Consider the following 16,323-nt stretch of genomic DNA (forward strand, 5'->3'; position numbering starts at 1 on the left):
CTTTCTTCTTCTTCTTCTTTGATCGGCTCCTTCATTCCCCTCTGTCGGTAGTTCTGTGTGGTCTTTCTACTTACGTAATTTTGCCCCATCGATCAACGAGGAGTTTCATGTGGCCCTCCTCCATCGTAATTAAGCCGTTGCGAATGAGTAGACAACTCCCCTCTGCATCGGGTAGATCCAACTGGCTATCCACCAACCTAGAAACAATGCATGCAACACCATACATACATACATATATACATACACATATACACATGATCTACACACATACATCATATTCACACCCCAGGTATACGTAAGACTACAAGCATACACATACATACATACTCATACAAAGTTACAATCCATACACATATATATATATTCCCATCTTCATAGATACATACATACTTCTCCATACATGCTTACGCACACATTCATACGTACAGGTGCATGCAGTATCACAGTCTTATAGACATGTGTATGTAGATACATACGATGTAGTCTAAGAGAATGAATGTGAATAAAGTAGCTTGACTCGAGGAAGAAGAAAGACTAGGAATGAGAGAGATAAAGAAAAAGGAGAGAGAGAAGAAGGAGAAGCGAGGGATTGGTGGCGGCGTTACTTGAGAGTGATGAGAGCTTGAGAATCGCCGACCACCACATGACCTTCACGACTCACACGACCGCTCGGAAAAGTTCTCTCCTTCTGAAATAGAAAGAAGAAAGCATAGAAAAGAAAGCAAGATTTCTCATTGAAAGGACGAGTCACATGGGCACACTTCTCCGAATATAAGCCGAGAGAGAGCCATCTCGACATTAACATATCTACGTATCTACCTGTCTTGAATCTATTTCTTTATCCATCTCTAGACAGGCATATACATTCCTCAGCTGTCGACGGGGATCGGCGAGAGCAACCACATGTTTTGTGGAAATGTCTATCATCGGTCCACGAATGAATCTCTTCCTCTTTTTCGCCAGGTAGCTTCATACATGTGTATATTCATACCATCTATGCCTCTTCTCTATATACGAAAAGCAAGAGAAAAGAAGAAGCACTTGAAGTAGAAAAGAAGACAGCCAACTCAATTCCTATACTGAGCTCCAGTCTACAGAGGTGGTATGTATCTATCACATAGAGGGGCGCTATACCCCATACTCATATACAAGCATACACAAAGGCAAGACAACTCGAACACAAAGAAAAAGAAAGGAGTCCGATTGCGAACTGTCTCCTCGTCTCTCTCTGTGAAGCTGGCCCTCTCTCCATCTCCTCTCTCTCTGATGTATCTACCTCTCATCTATCTATCTATCTTCCTTTGCTTATCTCATCTGATCTCCTCCCTCTTTCGCTGTCTCTCCCCCACTTCTTTCTTTTCCTCCATCTCTCTTGCTATCTCTGGCCTATCTCTTTCTCTAGCATTCTGATCTTTATCGACTTACATCGATCACAATGGGGCTGACGACCTTCACACGAAGATTAAGACCTTTCGAGGTTGGCTCTAGTTCATTAATATGCTTGAACTGCGCGACGGACTTCACCAAACCTTCTCCTCCTTGAGAAGAATCGCCACTACTTCTTCCTTCTGGACCACCAGCGCCGCTACTATTATGCGTTGTATGGCCCGGGCTGTTGCCGTTCCCGTTCTCTTTGTTTGAAGAAGCATCGAAGAGAGAGTGTCGATACTTAGGCATCAATCGATGATACCGAAGTTCATGCACTAAAAGAATCGCAGTCACCGCCGGCACATTCGTTGTCAAACTCCACGCATCCCCCAACTGAACTAAACTACAAAAAGACAGAAAAAGAAGAAAGAAAGATGGATGAAAAAGAAAGAAAGCAAAGTGATCAAGACAGAAAGAACAAAAGGAAGAAAGGAAGACAGACGGAAAGAAAGGCGGCGAATCAAAATCTCTTGTATCACGAAGAGATGTGGTGTATGTACACTAGTCATACACCGAACGCTTGTATTCGAGAGAGACTGTTTTCTACACGCATAAGGTAGATAGACGCGAGTAAGACATGCTTCTTCTTCTTCAATTCTCATACTCTCTGAGAGTCATCTACGAGACGTCCACGACGAAGACATACAGAACCAACTAAGCTCATGTCTACAGCAACATAGCTCATAGACCATTCCATTTCTCTCCTCACCATCATGTACAGGTATGTACACGCAAGGCATACGGCAAACATGATCCCGTAGACACGGAGCTAGCTAGCTAGTTAGCCACGTGTCTACGTTTCACGCAGAAGATGACCTCGCGAAAGGAGACCCACCATGAGAAGACAGACATGAATAGACTACAGCTGCTGACTGATGTTGAAGCCTCAGGAAAGAGTCTTTACAAATCGATAGCCAATCGTCCATACACATCCATTCCCGTCATTCCTATCTCTCTACCTATCTCTATATAGTTCCTACGGATCGAGCAGGCGTATCTGCCTATCTATGTATGTATGTAGATATCCCCATAGATGCACATGTCTTTAGAGCCGGCGGCATGTTGACGTGCGTTTCTCTTGATCTTTCCGTGTGTGACTGATTTGGTGTATCATCAATCATTCATCCTGATCTTTATCGCTATCGATATACCTCAGTTTAATGGGCTCTCCCTCCCCACACGAGGCGTCGTTCATCGTCTTTGCCCCTGGCGCTTGCTGTTCCTCAGATTTGGTCGCAGAAGAAGAGGAAGTATCGCTGGAGGCATTTGTCGTAGAAGATGAAGAAGATACTACAACTGCGGCCCCTGGCTTTCCTCCTCCCACCCTCCGTCGAATACGTCCGATTCTCGCCTCAATACTAGACATCTTCTCGACGGAAAGATTGGCTCTGTAGAGATAGAGCTCTACTCTCTCATCATATCTTGTCGATTCGACATGACAGATCGCCGCCTGTCCGTCTTCTTCAGTGTCGATCATCTTCTTAGTTTCATGGGGACTGCTATTCAACTCGCTCCCTCCATGGGGTGGGTTAGACTTCTTGCTCGTCTTTCCCTTATGGGTAGTGCACCCCGCCTCTTCTTCTTCTCCCTGCTGCTGCTGTTTCTTCTTCATCTTTAAGCCGAACTCCTCTTCCTCTTGAGTGGAGCACCCCCTGCCTATGAAGAGACCTCCATTACCAAAGGCCACCTGAGTAAGATTGACGAGATCTTTCTCATAGACAGGATGACCGAGCTCTTTCTCTAACGCTTCTGCGCATGCACCTACGAATCGCCCTGTCGATGTGTCGAAATCCCCCTCAGGAAGCTCAAGATTATCCGTTAAACCTAGAGTCAGATTGGGCTTCCTTACAAAGCAGCACGTATCCGTGCCTGTCTCGATGTTTCGCAGCAACACTAAGACGGCGCGACGTAAAGGCCTAAGGATGATCGTTCCTGTATACACCTTGTTCTCCTTGTCTTTGGCTTCAAGAGCTGAAGAGGGGCAAGAAATAGAGACAGATAGATGGAGAGAAAGAGGAAGGATAAAGGATGACGACGACCAAGAGGGGAAAGGGAGAAGATGGGAAAGAGAAAGAATGAAAAGAGCAACAAAGAAAAAAAGAAAAAAGGAAGAAGGGAAGAGAGAGATAGATGACAACGACAGACTGGTGATGCAGTGTATGTACACTGGAAGTAAACTTTTACAACAAGCTCATGAGAAGCACCCCTGAGATATGCTACCATCTACCTACTCTTGTCATATATAGGCACACATGTATGTACATGAATACATATAGCTGAGAAGGAGAAAGAGAGAAGTCTACTGAAAGAAAGAGAGATCAGCGAAGATTTCTTCTTTTTCTTCTGCCACGTTGATATACATACGACTCATGCGTGCAAACAAGATCTACACTCTTGTTTCATCCATCATTCGTTTCACCTTTCCGAAGAAGAGAAAAGACAGATAGATTAGAAATGTGTGAATAGATTCTTTTCTTACTTAGATCAACAGATACGATTTTTGGTAGATTTCTCTCATTCGCATCGTCATTTTCAGCGTGTGTATCCTCCTGATCGCCGTCTAGTGTAGTTGGGGCGTTCTTCTTCGCTTTCGCCTTGTCGTGTACAGCAGAATACTGAATCTGGTGTATAGACACTCGAGTTAAGGTCATGCGATCAGACCTCGCATAAGACGATAGCCAGTCTTGAAACAGACGACTTCTAAAGACTCTCTCCCATTCTCCATCTGACACTTCACTAAAGAAAGAAGGAAAGAAGAGCAGGAAAAGAAGGAAAGAATGAAGGGAGAAACACCAGGAAAGAAGAAAGAAGAGAACAGGAAAGTATCCTAGCCATGATGGAGTGTCCCTAAGAGGAGCTGAATGGCTACCATGAGGAGAAAGACAACGAGAAAGAATCTATCTATGTATGTGTAGAGAGAGAGATCTAGATGGGGGTATGTATGCTGTTCCTTCTTGTGGAGATCTCCTCCTACACCGACTAGATGACCGAATACAAGCCGACACGTAGACCCTCCTCGCAACAAACTCACAAGCATACTACACACGGACATGTACAGCTTTGATAAAGAGAAAAGTAAGAGGCCATATGTATATATATATAGATAGAAATATGCACTTGTATACATAGGTCTGCATGAGATGTAGTCGTTTATATGCTTTGAGTACAGATGGGGTGTATGCATGTAGGTATACGTGAAGATAGAAGCACGAGATAACGTCCCATTGTATGTGTATATACACTCCAACGAGGAAGTATTTTGATTTGGAAAGAGAGAGAAGTCCGTCGATCCGCTCTCCTCCTAGTTCTTTTCCCTCTGAATCCGAGACAACCCCTCTCCTCTCTAATACATAGAGATAGATAGAAAATACACAGAGAGAGAGAGATCGAGAGACATACAGATGTCAAACATACTCAGATATACACAAAGACCGAAGACAGAGAGAGACAAACTAAACAGAAGAGCTAGATAGATTAAGGACAGATCGGCAGATACAGTAGACAAAAATGCTAGCATCGACAATAGATAATCGAGATAGATATGTCTGTGTATGTGTCTGTGAAGGTCTTTACTGACAAAGAAATGAAGGCCCTCGTCAGTAGAACCTCCCTAAAGCAGTCATCCTACACTCCCTCCCTGTCTCTAGAGATGCATCTACACACCTGTAGGCACTCCAGAATGAGAGAGATCTACCCATATACCTAGATACATCACACCTAGCTATGTACAGCTAGCTATACAGATACAGTCTTTCCAAGAGACTGGTAGTGATAGACGAGGAGAATTGAACGAGAAAGAAAAAGAAGACGACGANNTCGTCGTCTTCTTTTTCTTTCTCTTTCACTTCCATGTCTCTTTGGGGATTACTTGGAGAGATCCACAGCTACTTTGAAATCTCCTGGAGATGAGCCGCCTGATCCTGTCGACGATGAGGAAGAATGTTTACGCAGAGAGAAGCCAACGCCTTCCTCCTTCGGAAGGAGCACTGCTAAAGTCATCTACACAAATCGAATAAGAAAAGAGAAAAAGAAAGAGAGAAGCCAAAACATCATAGAAGAGACATTTCCCTCCACAGAGAGAGACCAAAGACAAGAGAGAAGAGGAGACCGTGTGACAAGCAGAAACACCTTAGAGAGGCAGAGCTAACGATGCGATATCTCAAGTGGTATACATACATTCACAACTCTACAGATTCCTACACATTCATGCACAGAGATGCGTAGACGTAAGGAGAGAAGTAGAGACACTTCGTGAGAAAAGTGTCTCTACTTCTCTCCCTACGAAGAAGATCTAATGAAACAGAACATTCCCAGACTCCTTGAAGTAGTAGACAACAGAGGAAGATCTAAAGAGGAAGAAAGGCCCAAACGTCTCAGAGCAAAAGGAAAGGCAAGCAATACACAAGAAGAAAAGAGACAGAGAAGGAAAGAGAAGTCCAAAAAGGATAGGAACTGAAGAAAGAAAAACAGAAATTCCACTTTCAAAGAGATGGATTGTAGTTGATGCGTGCAGGTACAAGAGGGAGGAAAGGAAGGAGACAGATTTCTTGTGAAGAAGAAGAATCTCCTCTTTTCCCCTCTTCCAAGATACTTAGGAGAGCTGTAGGCGACGAAAGAAAGATAAGGACACTCGTGAAACACTACAATGACCTGTCTATCTCTGTCTTCTACATCTATCTACCTATCTCTCTTCACCCGTCGATCTCTTTACGTCTCTATCGATCTCTGCCTACGAAAATGACTTTACGCGAGGTTTTGCAGAGACTTTAAAAGAAAAGATGGGAGGAATTGAAAAAGCCAAAGAAGATCAGCAGAGAGACACGAGCTTTCCTGGGGGCTCGGGCAGAAAAAAGACGCGAGTGAAACATGAAAGAATGGTCCACTTTTTGCGTAGGAGCTCGTCCTTAAGTGGCTTTCCTTACTTTTGCTGAAGATGAGAAAGGAAAGGAATAAAGGTGTTGCCAAGAAGAAAGGAAGGAAAAGAGAGATGGGGAAGAAATGAAGAGGAAGCGACAAAAAGTGTGTTCTTCCTTCTTGATAAATTACATCAAAAAGAAAGAAACCTCCTCCTCCTCTGCGTTGTCAGTTCGGAGGGAGCAAGGATACGGAGAGAAAGGAAGGAAAGAGAAGAATGAATGAAAGGAAAAAAAAAGAAAGCACCCACCCAGACGAAGAAGGGATAGGTAATCCTCCTTTATTCTATATAGAAAAATGCTTTCTTTCTTTGGAATTGTCACCAAAAAGAAAAAGGGCCGAGAGAGTTTCTCTCACTTACACCCTCTCTCTCTCTCTGCTTTCCGCCGCCCTCTTTTCTCTTCAGCAGATGTGGTTGATGTAAAAGAGATTGAAAGCGAAAAGAAGAAGAACAACATGAAAGAGAAGGAAAGGGAAACCAAGAAAGACTACGTTGTCAGTGCGCGATAAGGACAGAAGAAAGAAGAAAAAACATATCACTGCGTCCGTCCATCCATCTGTCCTTCCACAAACTACTACTACTACTAAGAGGAATCCCACCGATGATAGATAAGAATAGAGACCTCCTCCTCCTGCTGTTGCTGTTGCAGGGTGAGTCAGTCGCTCAGCAGCAGCAGCAGTAGTAGTAGTAGTACCAGTCGGGAGAGGGAGGAGTCACCAGGAGGATCAGTCAGCATTAGCAAGGCTCTCACTCTCTTCTCTCCCTCTGGGAGGAGGAGGAGGATGACGATGATACAAAGCAACAGCAGGGATGAATGTGTTTGAGATGAAGGGGAGAACCGAAGATGACGATGGGAAAGTTTGGGGACACAGAAAAGTAAGAAGTCCTGCTAACTGTAGTAGTAGTAGTAGTCGTCCTACTAGGAGTGGTCGTCTGGGTGTCTCTCTGATGAGGTGTACGTACACCCGAAGTGGAGATGAGAATCTAAAGGAAAGCAAGGTTCCTGAAGAGAGAAAAGAAAGATAACCAGGAGAAGGAGGGTCCTATCTAGGGTTGTTGTAATGGTGGTGGTAGTGGTGGCTCAATTTGGTCGTAAGAATAGAAAGAGCAAACAGTCATCCTCTTCCCGTCTATAGTGAAGGAACCCTCCCTTCCGCCTCATCTTTCTCTCCTCGAAACACACACAACCCTCCACCCGATCCGATCCATCACATCGTCATCCTCATCATCATCATCCTTCCGGTCTTCTCTTCTCTTTGCCTCGTCACCACTAGGTTCTCTCTCCCCAAGACCACGAGTCAGCAGTGAGCCTTTACGAACTTCCACAGTGAATAAGGGGGGAGAGATGTGATGGGGGGGGTGGGGTCTGCATTACCTTGCCTCGATGTGGACCTTTCTTTAAAGGAATCCATCGCACTGCTTTTCTGTCGTTTTCTCTGTTATTCCCTTGGTGTTCTTCTCATCTTCTCCCACATGCCCAAGCAACTGCGGTGTGTGGAGGACGTCTCCTTCGTAGGACGGGGGCGCACGAACGACTCAGAGATTGAGAGAAACGTCGACAACAGAAAAGTGAGAAACGCGAAAGACCTTAAAGACAAGCGAAAAATAGGGTGACAAGAAAGGGGGGATGAGAAAACGCTTCAGAAGTCTTAGGGACTTGAGTCCTATTGCTCCTATGACCGTGACACTTGTTCTTCTCAAGATGCTTCGAGCACTCCTCCTGTCTCCTCCACAGGTTTGTCAAGGCTGTTCCAACCCCCTCATCTTCAGATCGGCTGACTTTCTCCTCATCGAGCGACTTCATACTTCTCTGTCTGTCAATCTTCGGTGTCTATCTTTCCATCCGTTTATTTATCCCGCGTATTCATCTTGGCATTCGAGATATCGATAGCTAGCTCTCTGGGTCCCCCCAACCGCCCAGCCGCCGTCACAATGTGCCCAACTATCGATCTTCTTCGATTGGATCCATCGAAAGAAGATAACGATTCTTCTCTTCTTGCAAGAGACACCCTAGAAAGAAAGGGACGGGGGAAGAACGACAGACACTCCGTCGCCTCTCATTCTACTGCATTCTGTCCCCCTATATCGCGACAAGGCAAGTTCACATACACAACACACTCAGTCAGGTGGACTCGCCGTGTATGTGTATCTATCAGCGTTTTCTCTTTCGTTCTGTCTTTCTTTCTCTTTCTGTTTAGTTCGATTACGACTCGAAGGTTTCTTAGCTTCGTTTGCGGAGAAAGAGACATGTTCGCGAAGAGGAAGAAAAAGAAGAAAAACCTCTACGCGCTCAAACGTTCTGTCTCTCTCTCTCATGTTGCAAGGAGTGTGAAGGAAATTTCATAAGTGTAGCGAGAAAGAAAGGAAGAGAAGCTTTTGAGAGGCAACGAGCGATGCTTATGTGTTTAGATATATCGTGGCGAAACTTCTCATCGAGAAGGAAGGAGAATCGATTCGAAAAAAACCCGATGCTCTCTTTGTTCCGAGACTAAGCGCTTACTAGTAGGAGTAGTACTAGTGAGCTCTCTCTACCTTGCTGGGCCTCACCCATGCTATATGTCTAAACAGAATAGCTTTGCCCAGCAATATGTCTAGATAGGAGGGGTATGCATGTGTATAGGAGAGTTCTCTGCATGCAATATCTTACCTACAGTACATACCGTGCAAAAGAGTGATAGACAAGTAGACACGTATGACGAGAGAGAAAGGAAAGGAAGAATGGAAGCAAGGAGAAACTCCTCGGCAAAAATCCCCTCGCGACGATAGACAGAAGAAAAGACTTACAAGTTTCGTTCCTTTGCTACTCTCAGAGCCGATATGAAAACACTCTCATGTGTATATACACCTCTCGCTATACATATATAGATAGATTAGAGACAGATAGATACATGGATACAATAAACAGAGATAGATAAATAGACAGGGATATAGAGTCTACTCTGCATTAGAAGAAGGACTTCATGATTCTTGCAGAGGAAAGGCCGAGCGTTATCAACGTGTCTGTTCACCTAGACCTCCATATGGCAGAGATCGCCACGGATTCAACAAGAGCCAAGCTGGACAGACAACTGTATTCTCAACAGTCACACATAGGTAGGTAGACATATTCACTCTCCATACATATAGGGGTACATGGGTATGCAGATATATAGATGTACGCTGGATAGCTGGTCGAAGAACTCCACACTTTCGGGGCTTTGCTCTATGTTCACCCGATTCCATTGACATGAGCTCTGAGTGTTGTTTACGTATGTATATGACGATAGCTATATATGCATGTATAGGATATATGCATATGTGTGTAGGTCTGAGAAAGGCAGATTAGAGAGAATCTAATGAAAAAGAACAAGTTGAAAAAGAAAACTTGCTCCGTTTTCTTGCGGAAGAAAAGATAATCTTCCCGTGACTGAAAGTAAGGAGAGTACGCATATATATCCACCATGTATATATAGAAATATAGCCCTCGTGCTCTCCTGCTATTCTTCGTTCTTCATGAATAAAGAGTCGCTTAAGAGACATGGACGGCTTCCGTCTTTCTCAAAGGACACTCTTCCTTTCCCTCGTGGAATCTCAGTAGTGAGAGCTCATTTCTTTCTCTATCAGTGGTAGTTCAAGTGGTTCTGAGGTGTACATACACCTCACTTCTTTTCCTCCGAGGGGGCCTACAACCCCATCGTGGAACGAAAGAAGAAAGCTTTAGGTGTCTGTACACCGAGGAAGTTGGTGAAAGAGTAGGAAACACACTTTTCTTCTTCACTCTTGTCTCCGTTGACTCCAGCAAATCTCCTCTTTTGTTTTCACCCGTTCTTGTCTCTTCTTGAAAGCAATTCTGTCTCATAGGGAAACACGTACAGCAAGACAAGACGAGAGCTCTAAGATTATCTTCAGTCTTGCGTCTTTTCTTCTTTCTTTTCTCTCTGAAAGATACGTGAGAGACTTCATATGCATGTCCGCATGCAAAGAAAAGTCCTTCAAAGAGCCCTTCGACATCTTAATCTCCGAGCTTCTCTCAAGTTGGTTCGAAAAGAGGAACTTCACATTTCCATAGAAGATGCTTCACTCTCTCTTCTGCCTCTTCTTCTCTTGCGTTCCTTCTCATTCCTCCTCTTCTTTCTCCTCTTCTTCTTCTCCTTCGTAGAGCAATGATAACGGCTTCGTGCTTTTCTAGACATCTTTTTCTAGCGTGTTCTTCTCTACTTTCTCCTTTTTCTTTTCGTCTCTCTCTCTTCTCTCAGCCAATGAAACGTCTTTCTTTTCACTTTCCTTTCTAGTTCATTCTTTGTTTTCTTTTGCCTTTTCTAGTGAAATCCATAAGGCAATCTCCGCTGTTGTTCCTCACCTTTTTCTCCCTTTCAACTCCATCTGAAGATGCCTCTCTCTTGATGGGCTTCTTCATTCCAAGCCTTTCAGGTGTATGTACACTTCAGCCGCTCGTCTCTCCATACACATTTCGATATCTACATACTCCGTACCCTTCTTCCTTCTCTAAAGAATCCTGGCGTGGATCAGTAACTCTCTCTTTTCTTCTACGGAGATCCATCCCTCCTCTTCCTCTTCTCTCTCGTTACACACACAGCCAGAGGACGGCTTAAGGGGACCAGATACGTAGACAGAAATCGATAGAGCAAGAGATAGAGCAAGAAACGGAGAGACATAAAGAGAGAGATAGAAAGATATAGAGAGAGACACATGATAGACATAGCTAACTAGGGAAACCCAAGCAGATAGCTCTAGATAGAGAGCTATCATGGAGAAGAAGAGATGAGGAGAAAGAAGCAAGAATATCTATGTAGAGAGAGATGGCTTGTCATGTACATGTATATGGAAGGCGTGGGGGAGGAGCTCTAGGAGCTTCGAAATCGACAGGCTCTTCTTCTTCTCTTCTTGCATCTTTAGCTCAAGTCTTTAAGTGGGGGAAGAGATGGCGTGTGCATAAGCAAACTCTCTTAATCCAAACCTATGAAAAGCCTTGTATTAAGAGAACAAGAATAGCAGAAGAGAAGGCATACTACCCTCGATGGTTCTATCTAAAATATGCAACAGAAGTTCTCAAGTTCTCTCTCAAAAAGTAAGCCAGAGAAAAAGAAAGAAAGAGAGAAAGAAAGAAAGAAAGAGATGAGACTCTTCTCGACTTGCTTGAATGTCTTACAGCGTTACCTGTTTCATACTGATACAACGTAGACAAAGTAAGAAAGAAGTCGGAAGAAGTCTTTCTTTCTTTCTTTCGTTCTGTTTCTTGGAGTTCCTTCACTTAGAGAGCGGACTGGCTTGGACATTCTCTATCCAATAAGAGATCTACAAGATATGCACATTCCTCTCATTGATGGATAAGCGTATCTCCCTGCCCCATACATACATATCTACCGATCTCGATCTATAGCTATTTCATCCTCTACCATGCCTACAGGCACACGCACATACAGACCAAACCCGTGTGTATGTGTGTGTGCCTGTAGGTAGACATAGAGTGAAAGACATGTATTCAATAGTCTCTTATAGCCCGATAGATATCCCTCTGTCTACGTGCTATGGTAATTCTCTTCATTCTCCTCTTCTCCCCACCCACCTCATCTTCTTTCAGATATCTCTCTTTCAATGTATCTCTATCTATCTCTCTTTGTCTGTGAGTTTGTCTACACCTCTATCTATGTATTGAATTCTTTCTCGCTTTAAACTTCTGTATGGACAGAACACATGTCTATAGACATGTTGCATGCACGGGCTCCTTGAGAAGGTGTGTATATCCACCCTAGTCCTCCTCCTCCTACTACTACTAGGTGTATTCAATCAACAGTAAGGGGCAGCATCACGCCCTCATCTACGAGAAGTCTTTTAGGTGTTACTCTATAGCAAGATAGATAGGTAGGTACATAGATAGATAGGTAGATAATAGATAGATCAAAGATAGATAGGTAGATAGATAGAGTAGAGACAGTTAGATAGATTAAAGATAGATAGATATGGGGCGGGGTAATAGAAGAGGAGGTATGTATGGAAAGAGATTTGCGTGTTTCTTTCGTTTCTTCTGGCATGTCCATTTTTTGTTCAAAAGAAAGAAAGGCATCGCTTTTAGCCTTTAGTAGTAGGTGACGAACTCTTCTCTTTCTTCATACATCTTTGTCCGTATGAATGCTCTGAGGTGTATGTACACATCATAAGAATATACATGCTACCTATGCAGACAGATGTATCTTTCTGCCGTTCGAGAGAGAAAGAAGACAATTATTTTCTCACCTCCAGTCTCTTAGGCAAGACCTTTCTTATCTCTTTCTTTCTTTTCTTTCTCTCTTTCTCATCTCTTCCTTTCTCCCTTATTTCTTTCTTATCTCTTTCTTTCTAGTCACTTGAGATTGGATTCGGCTTATAATCGAGATCGGCTTCTGTTTGATGAGCAGCGTCTCGATGCTGATCCAAGAGGAGGAGGAGGAGCCTTCGGAGGCGGAGAAGATTCTCTCTATCCCCGATATGCAGTTAAATCTGAGAGAGAGAAACTTCTGAAAGAGCTAGAAGATGAATTACTCGATATTCACAAGAAAATTCTTCGGATGGATTACTTTGATGTGGTCACACAAACTCCTGTATGTACACCTCACGACTCTTCACTCACTCTTTCTATGCAGAAGAATTTTGACGAGACGAGACAGATCAACATCTCTATTGAGTCTACCTCAGTCTTCAATCTGTCTATCGATCTATATGTCATCTTTCTATCTTTAATCTATCTTTAATCTATCTATCTATCTTTTATCTATTTGTCTATCTCTCTATCTTCAGCCTCTCCATTAATCTTTGATCTGTCGATCTATCTAACTGTTTCTCCCTAGTCTGTTTATCCATTCATCTGTCTCTTATGTCTCTCTTTCTAGTTTCTCTGTCTTTGATCTATCTTTATTCTATCTTCTTTGCATCTTTCTCTCTCACACCGTCTACTCTTCTCAACTGGGCTTATGACTCTCTCGCTCTCTATGTATATATATCTATCTATATATGTATATATGTATATACATATATATGTGTATATTTATCTCTCTCTCTCTCTCTCTCTATATATATATATATATATGTCTCTATATGAGTTTGTATATAGTACGGGGTGGGGGGGGGTGAGTCTTTCCTTTTTGGTAAGTCTGCCTGCGTATGAGAAAGAGCGACCGACGTGTCTCTAGACTTCTTCTTCTTCTTTCTTACAGTCTTGAGAATGGGAGATTTTTGATAGGGGGGGGCACTGCCTCGATACAACAATCGATCCTCTCTCTCTTTCTCACTCTTTCTTTCTTTCTTACTCTCTCTTTCTTTCTTTCTTTTTTACTCTTTGTTTCTTCCATTCTTTCTTGTGTGTGTAGAAGAATCCTTTATCTCGTTCAAGTCTCCATATAGCAGCGTCGGATATTTTAAGAGAAGTAGAAGAGAACATAGGCCGAATACCTCCATGGAGAGTCTTCTATCAAAGATATGGAGGAAGAAGAACTGCAACTCGAAGAGGAAGACAAGCAAGACCAGCTTCTCTTCATACAGAAGAAGAAGAGGCAGATCAGTCTTCTTCTCTTTCTTCTTCTTCGTATCACCCAGGAAAGAAAGATGAAGAGGAACACGTTGAGAGATCTTTGAATAGAAAAGAAGAAGAAGAGAGGCCTCATGCTATCGATCAAGATACGAAGCGATCATCTTGGAGTTTCGAGGAATTACGTGTGCTCTACTTCTATCTCTTAAAGTTTGTCTCTCTTTCTATACGTCTTAAAGAGCTTAGGGATATCTCTCTCTTTGACGAATCTTCGCATGCACTTTCTTCTTCTTCTCCAGAAAAGACAGAAAGGAGAATTTCCTGGGGTGGAGGGTATAATGAAAGCACCCTATCCAAACTCTTCGATAGACATAGGTCACACTTCTCATAGAACACACATCCACAGAAGCAACGTATTTCTCCTTTTCATACTCTTCGCGTATCTCTATCTTCTATCTATCTTAATCTATCTATCTTTAATCTATCTATCTTTAACCTATCTATCTATATCTGCGGTGTTAGGTAGATGAACTAAGCAGGAGTTAATTTTCCTAGTGGGGTGAAAGTAGGAGAGCTTCGATTCTCTNNAAGAAGAGAATCGAAGCTCTCCTCCAGAGATAGACACGCATATGTCGAGGTGTTAATACAGACCTATCTATCTATCTATCTAGATGGATGGATCTAGGCACTGAGACACACGGGGATTCTTTTGTCATTCATAGGAGAAGCAAGAAGAAGAAGAAAGTTTCGACAGCCCTCGCAGCACGGAAAGAGAGAGAGGGAAAAGAGCCTAGGGGACGTTTCCCTTGTTTACATTTCTATACATGTATACATAGCAGTATCTAACATGTACGTGAGTGTATACAGATCTACGCATATACCTGTATGTATCTTGATGCATGCATGTATATGTAGGTGTGTGAATGGACTGTTCTGAGCAAGATACAGGCAGGACGACGGATACATACACACTCGTGTATATCACAGTAGCGATCACTCTCTCTCTCTATCTCTCTCTATATATTAATGTCCATCTATGTCTGGATATGTGTATATGTATAGTATATGCATGTGTATGTATACGCATGGTTGAGGTGAGAGGTCAGGGTGTATATGCCTCTCTACCTTCATCCGCTGTCTTATCTCTGTCTATCTTCAATCTATTTTGCTCGGTCCATTCGTCTGTCTTTTTACCCCTCGGTTTCTCAAGAAGAAAGAAAAAGAAAGAAAGAATGAAAGAAAGAATGAAAGAAAGAAAGGGCAAATCAGCCCATCGTCATCTTGTTCCTACCGGGTGGAACAGAGAAGTGCAAACGCTTTAGAAATCCATCACTTCAGAGAGATAGAGAATAAAAGAAGAGAATATTTTAGAGCTTCTCTTCTCTTTCTTTCTCTCCTTTCTTTCTTTACTTCTTACGTGCTTCAAACGACTGTCGCAAATTCACCCAGGTCAATGAACTTTCTGTCGATCAAACATGCAAAGAAATCTTTTTCTCACACCCCCTCTTTCTTCTTGTCTTTACTTCGAGAGAAATGTGACAATTCTTCGTTTTCTCTCTCTCGTCTCCTTCTCTCTCACTTCATGCCGTCTCTCTCGCTCATCCCCCCTCTATCGCTATTCAGTCAGTTTACAATACATATATACGTATATATACACGTATGTACATAGGTAGAGAGACTCCAAATGCGAATTTCGGGTGTGCAACATATTCATAGGAAGAGAGATAGAGATAGACAAATAGATATATGAAAGTGCGGATGTTTACATATATATACATAGACAAGGGAAAGATCATAATACCTTGTCAGTTGCCGTAGGTTATACTTGCCTATCCATCCAACGACGGGTGGATCTGTCTATCGATCTTTGCTCTATTGATGAATCTATTTATCTATCTATCGTTAATCTGACCGATCTATCTTTATCGATCTATATACTTCTATTGAGAGACTAGTAGAAGAAGAAAAGCTTTCGACTGGCCTCTGCTGTGGAGATATACGAAAACTCATACCTAAAAAGGAACTTCTGACCCAGTAGACAGGAGACAGGTCTATCCATATAGATCTCTCTGTCTATCCATTGTATAGACGACTATATCTATATCTCTATATATAGATTTTTTCAGGTATGCAGTTGTGTCTTGTCACTAGTTTGATGGTCAGTCTTCTTTCTTTTTCTCTCTGGTCTCTNNACATCTTTCTGATCTTCTTCTTTCGCTTTCAGCGACTTCAGATCTATCGACAAATATTGCCATAGATATCCTAAGAAAACAGACAGCCCCATGAAAGATTGGAGATCATTCACACGTGGCCCTTGAAACATCTCTAAAAAGAGTCTTTAGCAACTCCATCCCTATATACAAATCTAAGGAAGACGGGGAGATGTTTGAGATGCGTCTATCGCTCTTTCCTCCTCTGAAGAAAGACAGAAGATCTTGATAGGGGAGCTCAAGCCGAGGAAGGAAAGAGAGAGAGAGAA

At 42.8% G+C, this 16,323-nt stretch overlaps 2 protein-coding genes across 2 annotated transcripts; one reads left to right on the plus strand and one right to left on the minus strand.

Moving 5' to 3' along the window:
- Positions 1 to 39: 39 nt before the first annotated feature.
- On the minus strand, positions 40 to 7,302 carry CSUI_003256 (nuclear factor nf7). The gene is made up of 7 exons (XM_068063454.1): positions 6,351 to 7,302; positions 5,297 to 5,427; positions 3,908 to 4,164; positions 2,580 to 3,399; positions 1,426 to 1,771; positions 606 to 688; positions 40 to 197 (listed from the first exon to the last, which is right to left on the minus strand). The coding sequence occupies exons 2-7, from the start codon at positions 5,425 to 5,427 to the stop codon at positions 71 to 73; spliced, it is 1,764 nt and encodes a 587-aa protein (XP_067924567.1). The 5' UTR covers positions 6,351 to 7,302; the 3' UTR covers positions 40 to 70.
- Positions 7,303 to 10,391: 3,089 nt separating this feature from the next.
- CSUI_003257 (uncharacterized protein) lies at positions 10,392 to 15,249 on the plus strand. The gene is made up of 3 exons (XM_068063455.1): positions 10,392 to 11,411; positions 12,684 to 12,921; positions 13,687 to 15,249. The coding sequence occupies exons 1-3, from the start codon at positions 11,143 to 11,145 to the stop codon at positions 14,233 to 14,235; spliced, it is 1,056 nt and encodes a 351-aa protein (XP_067924568.1). The 5' UTR covers positions 10,392 to 11,142; the 3' UTR covers positions 14,236 to 15,249.
- Positions 15,250 to 16,323: the final 1,074 nt, after the last annotated feature.

The sequence above is a fragment of the Cystoisospora suis genome (assembly GCF_002600585.1).
Source record: "Cystoisospora suis strain Wien I chromosome Unknown contig_1426, whole genome shotgun sequence".
NCBI lineage: Eukaryota > Apicomplexa > Conoidasida > Eucoccidiorida > Sarcocystidae > Cystoisospora > Cystoisospora suis.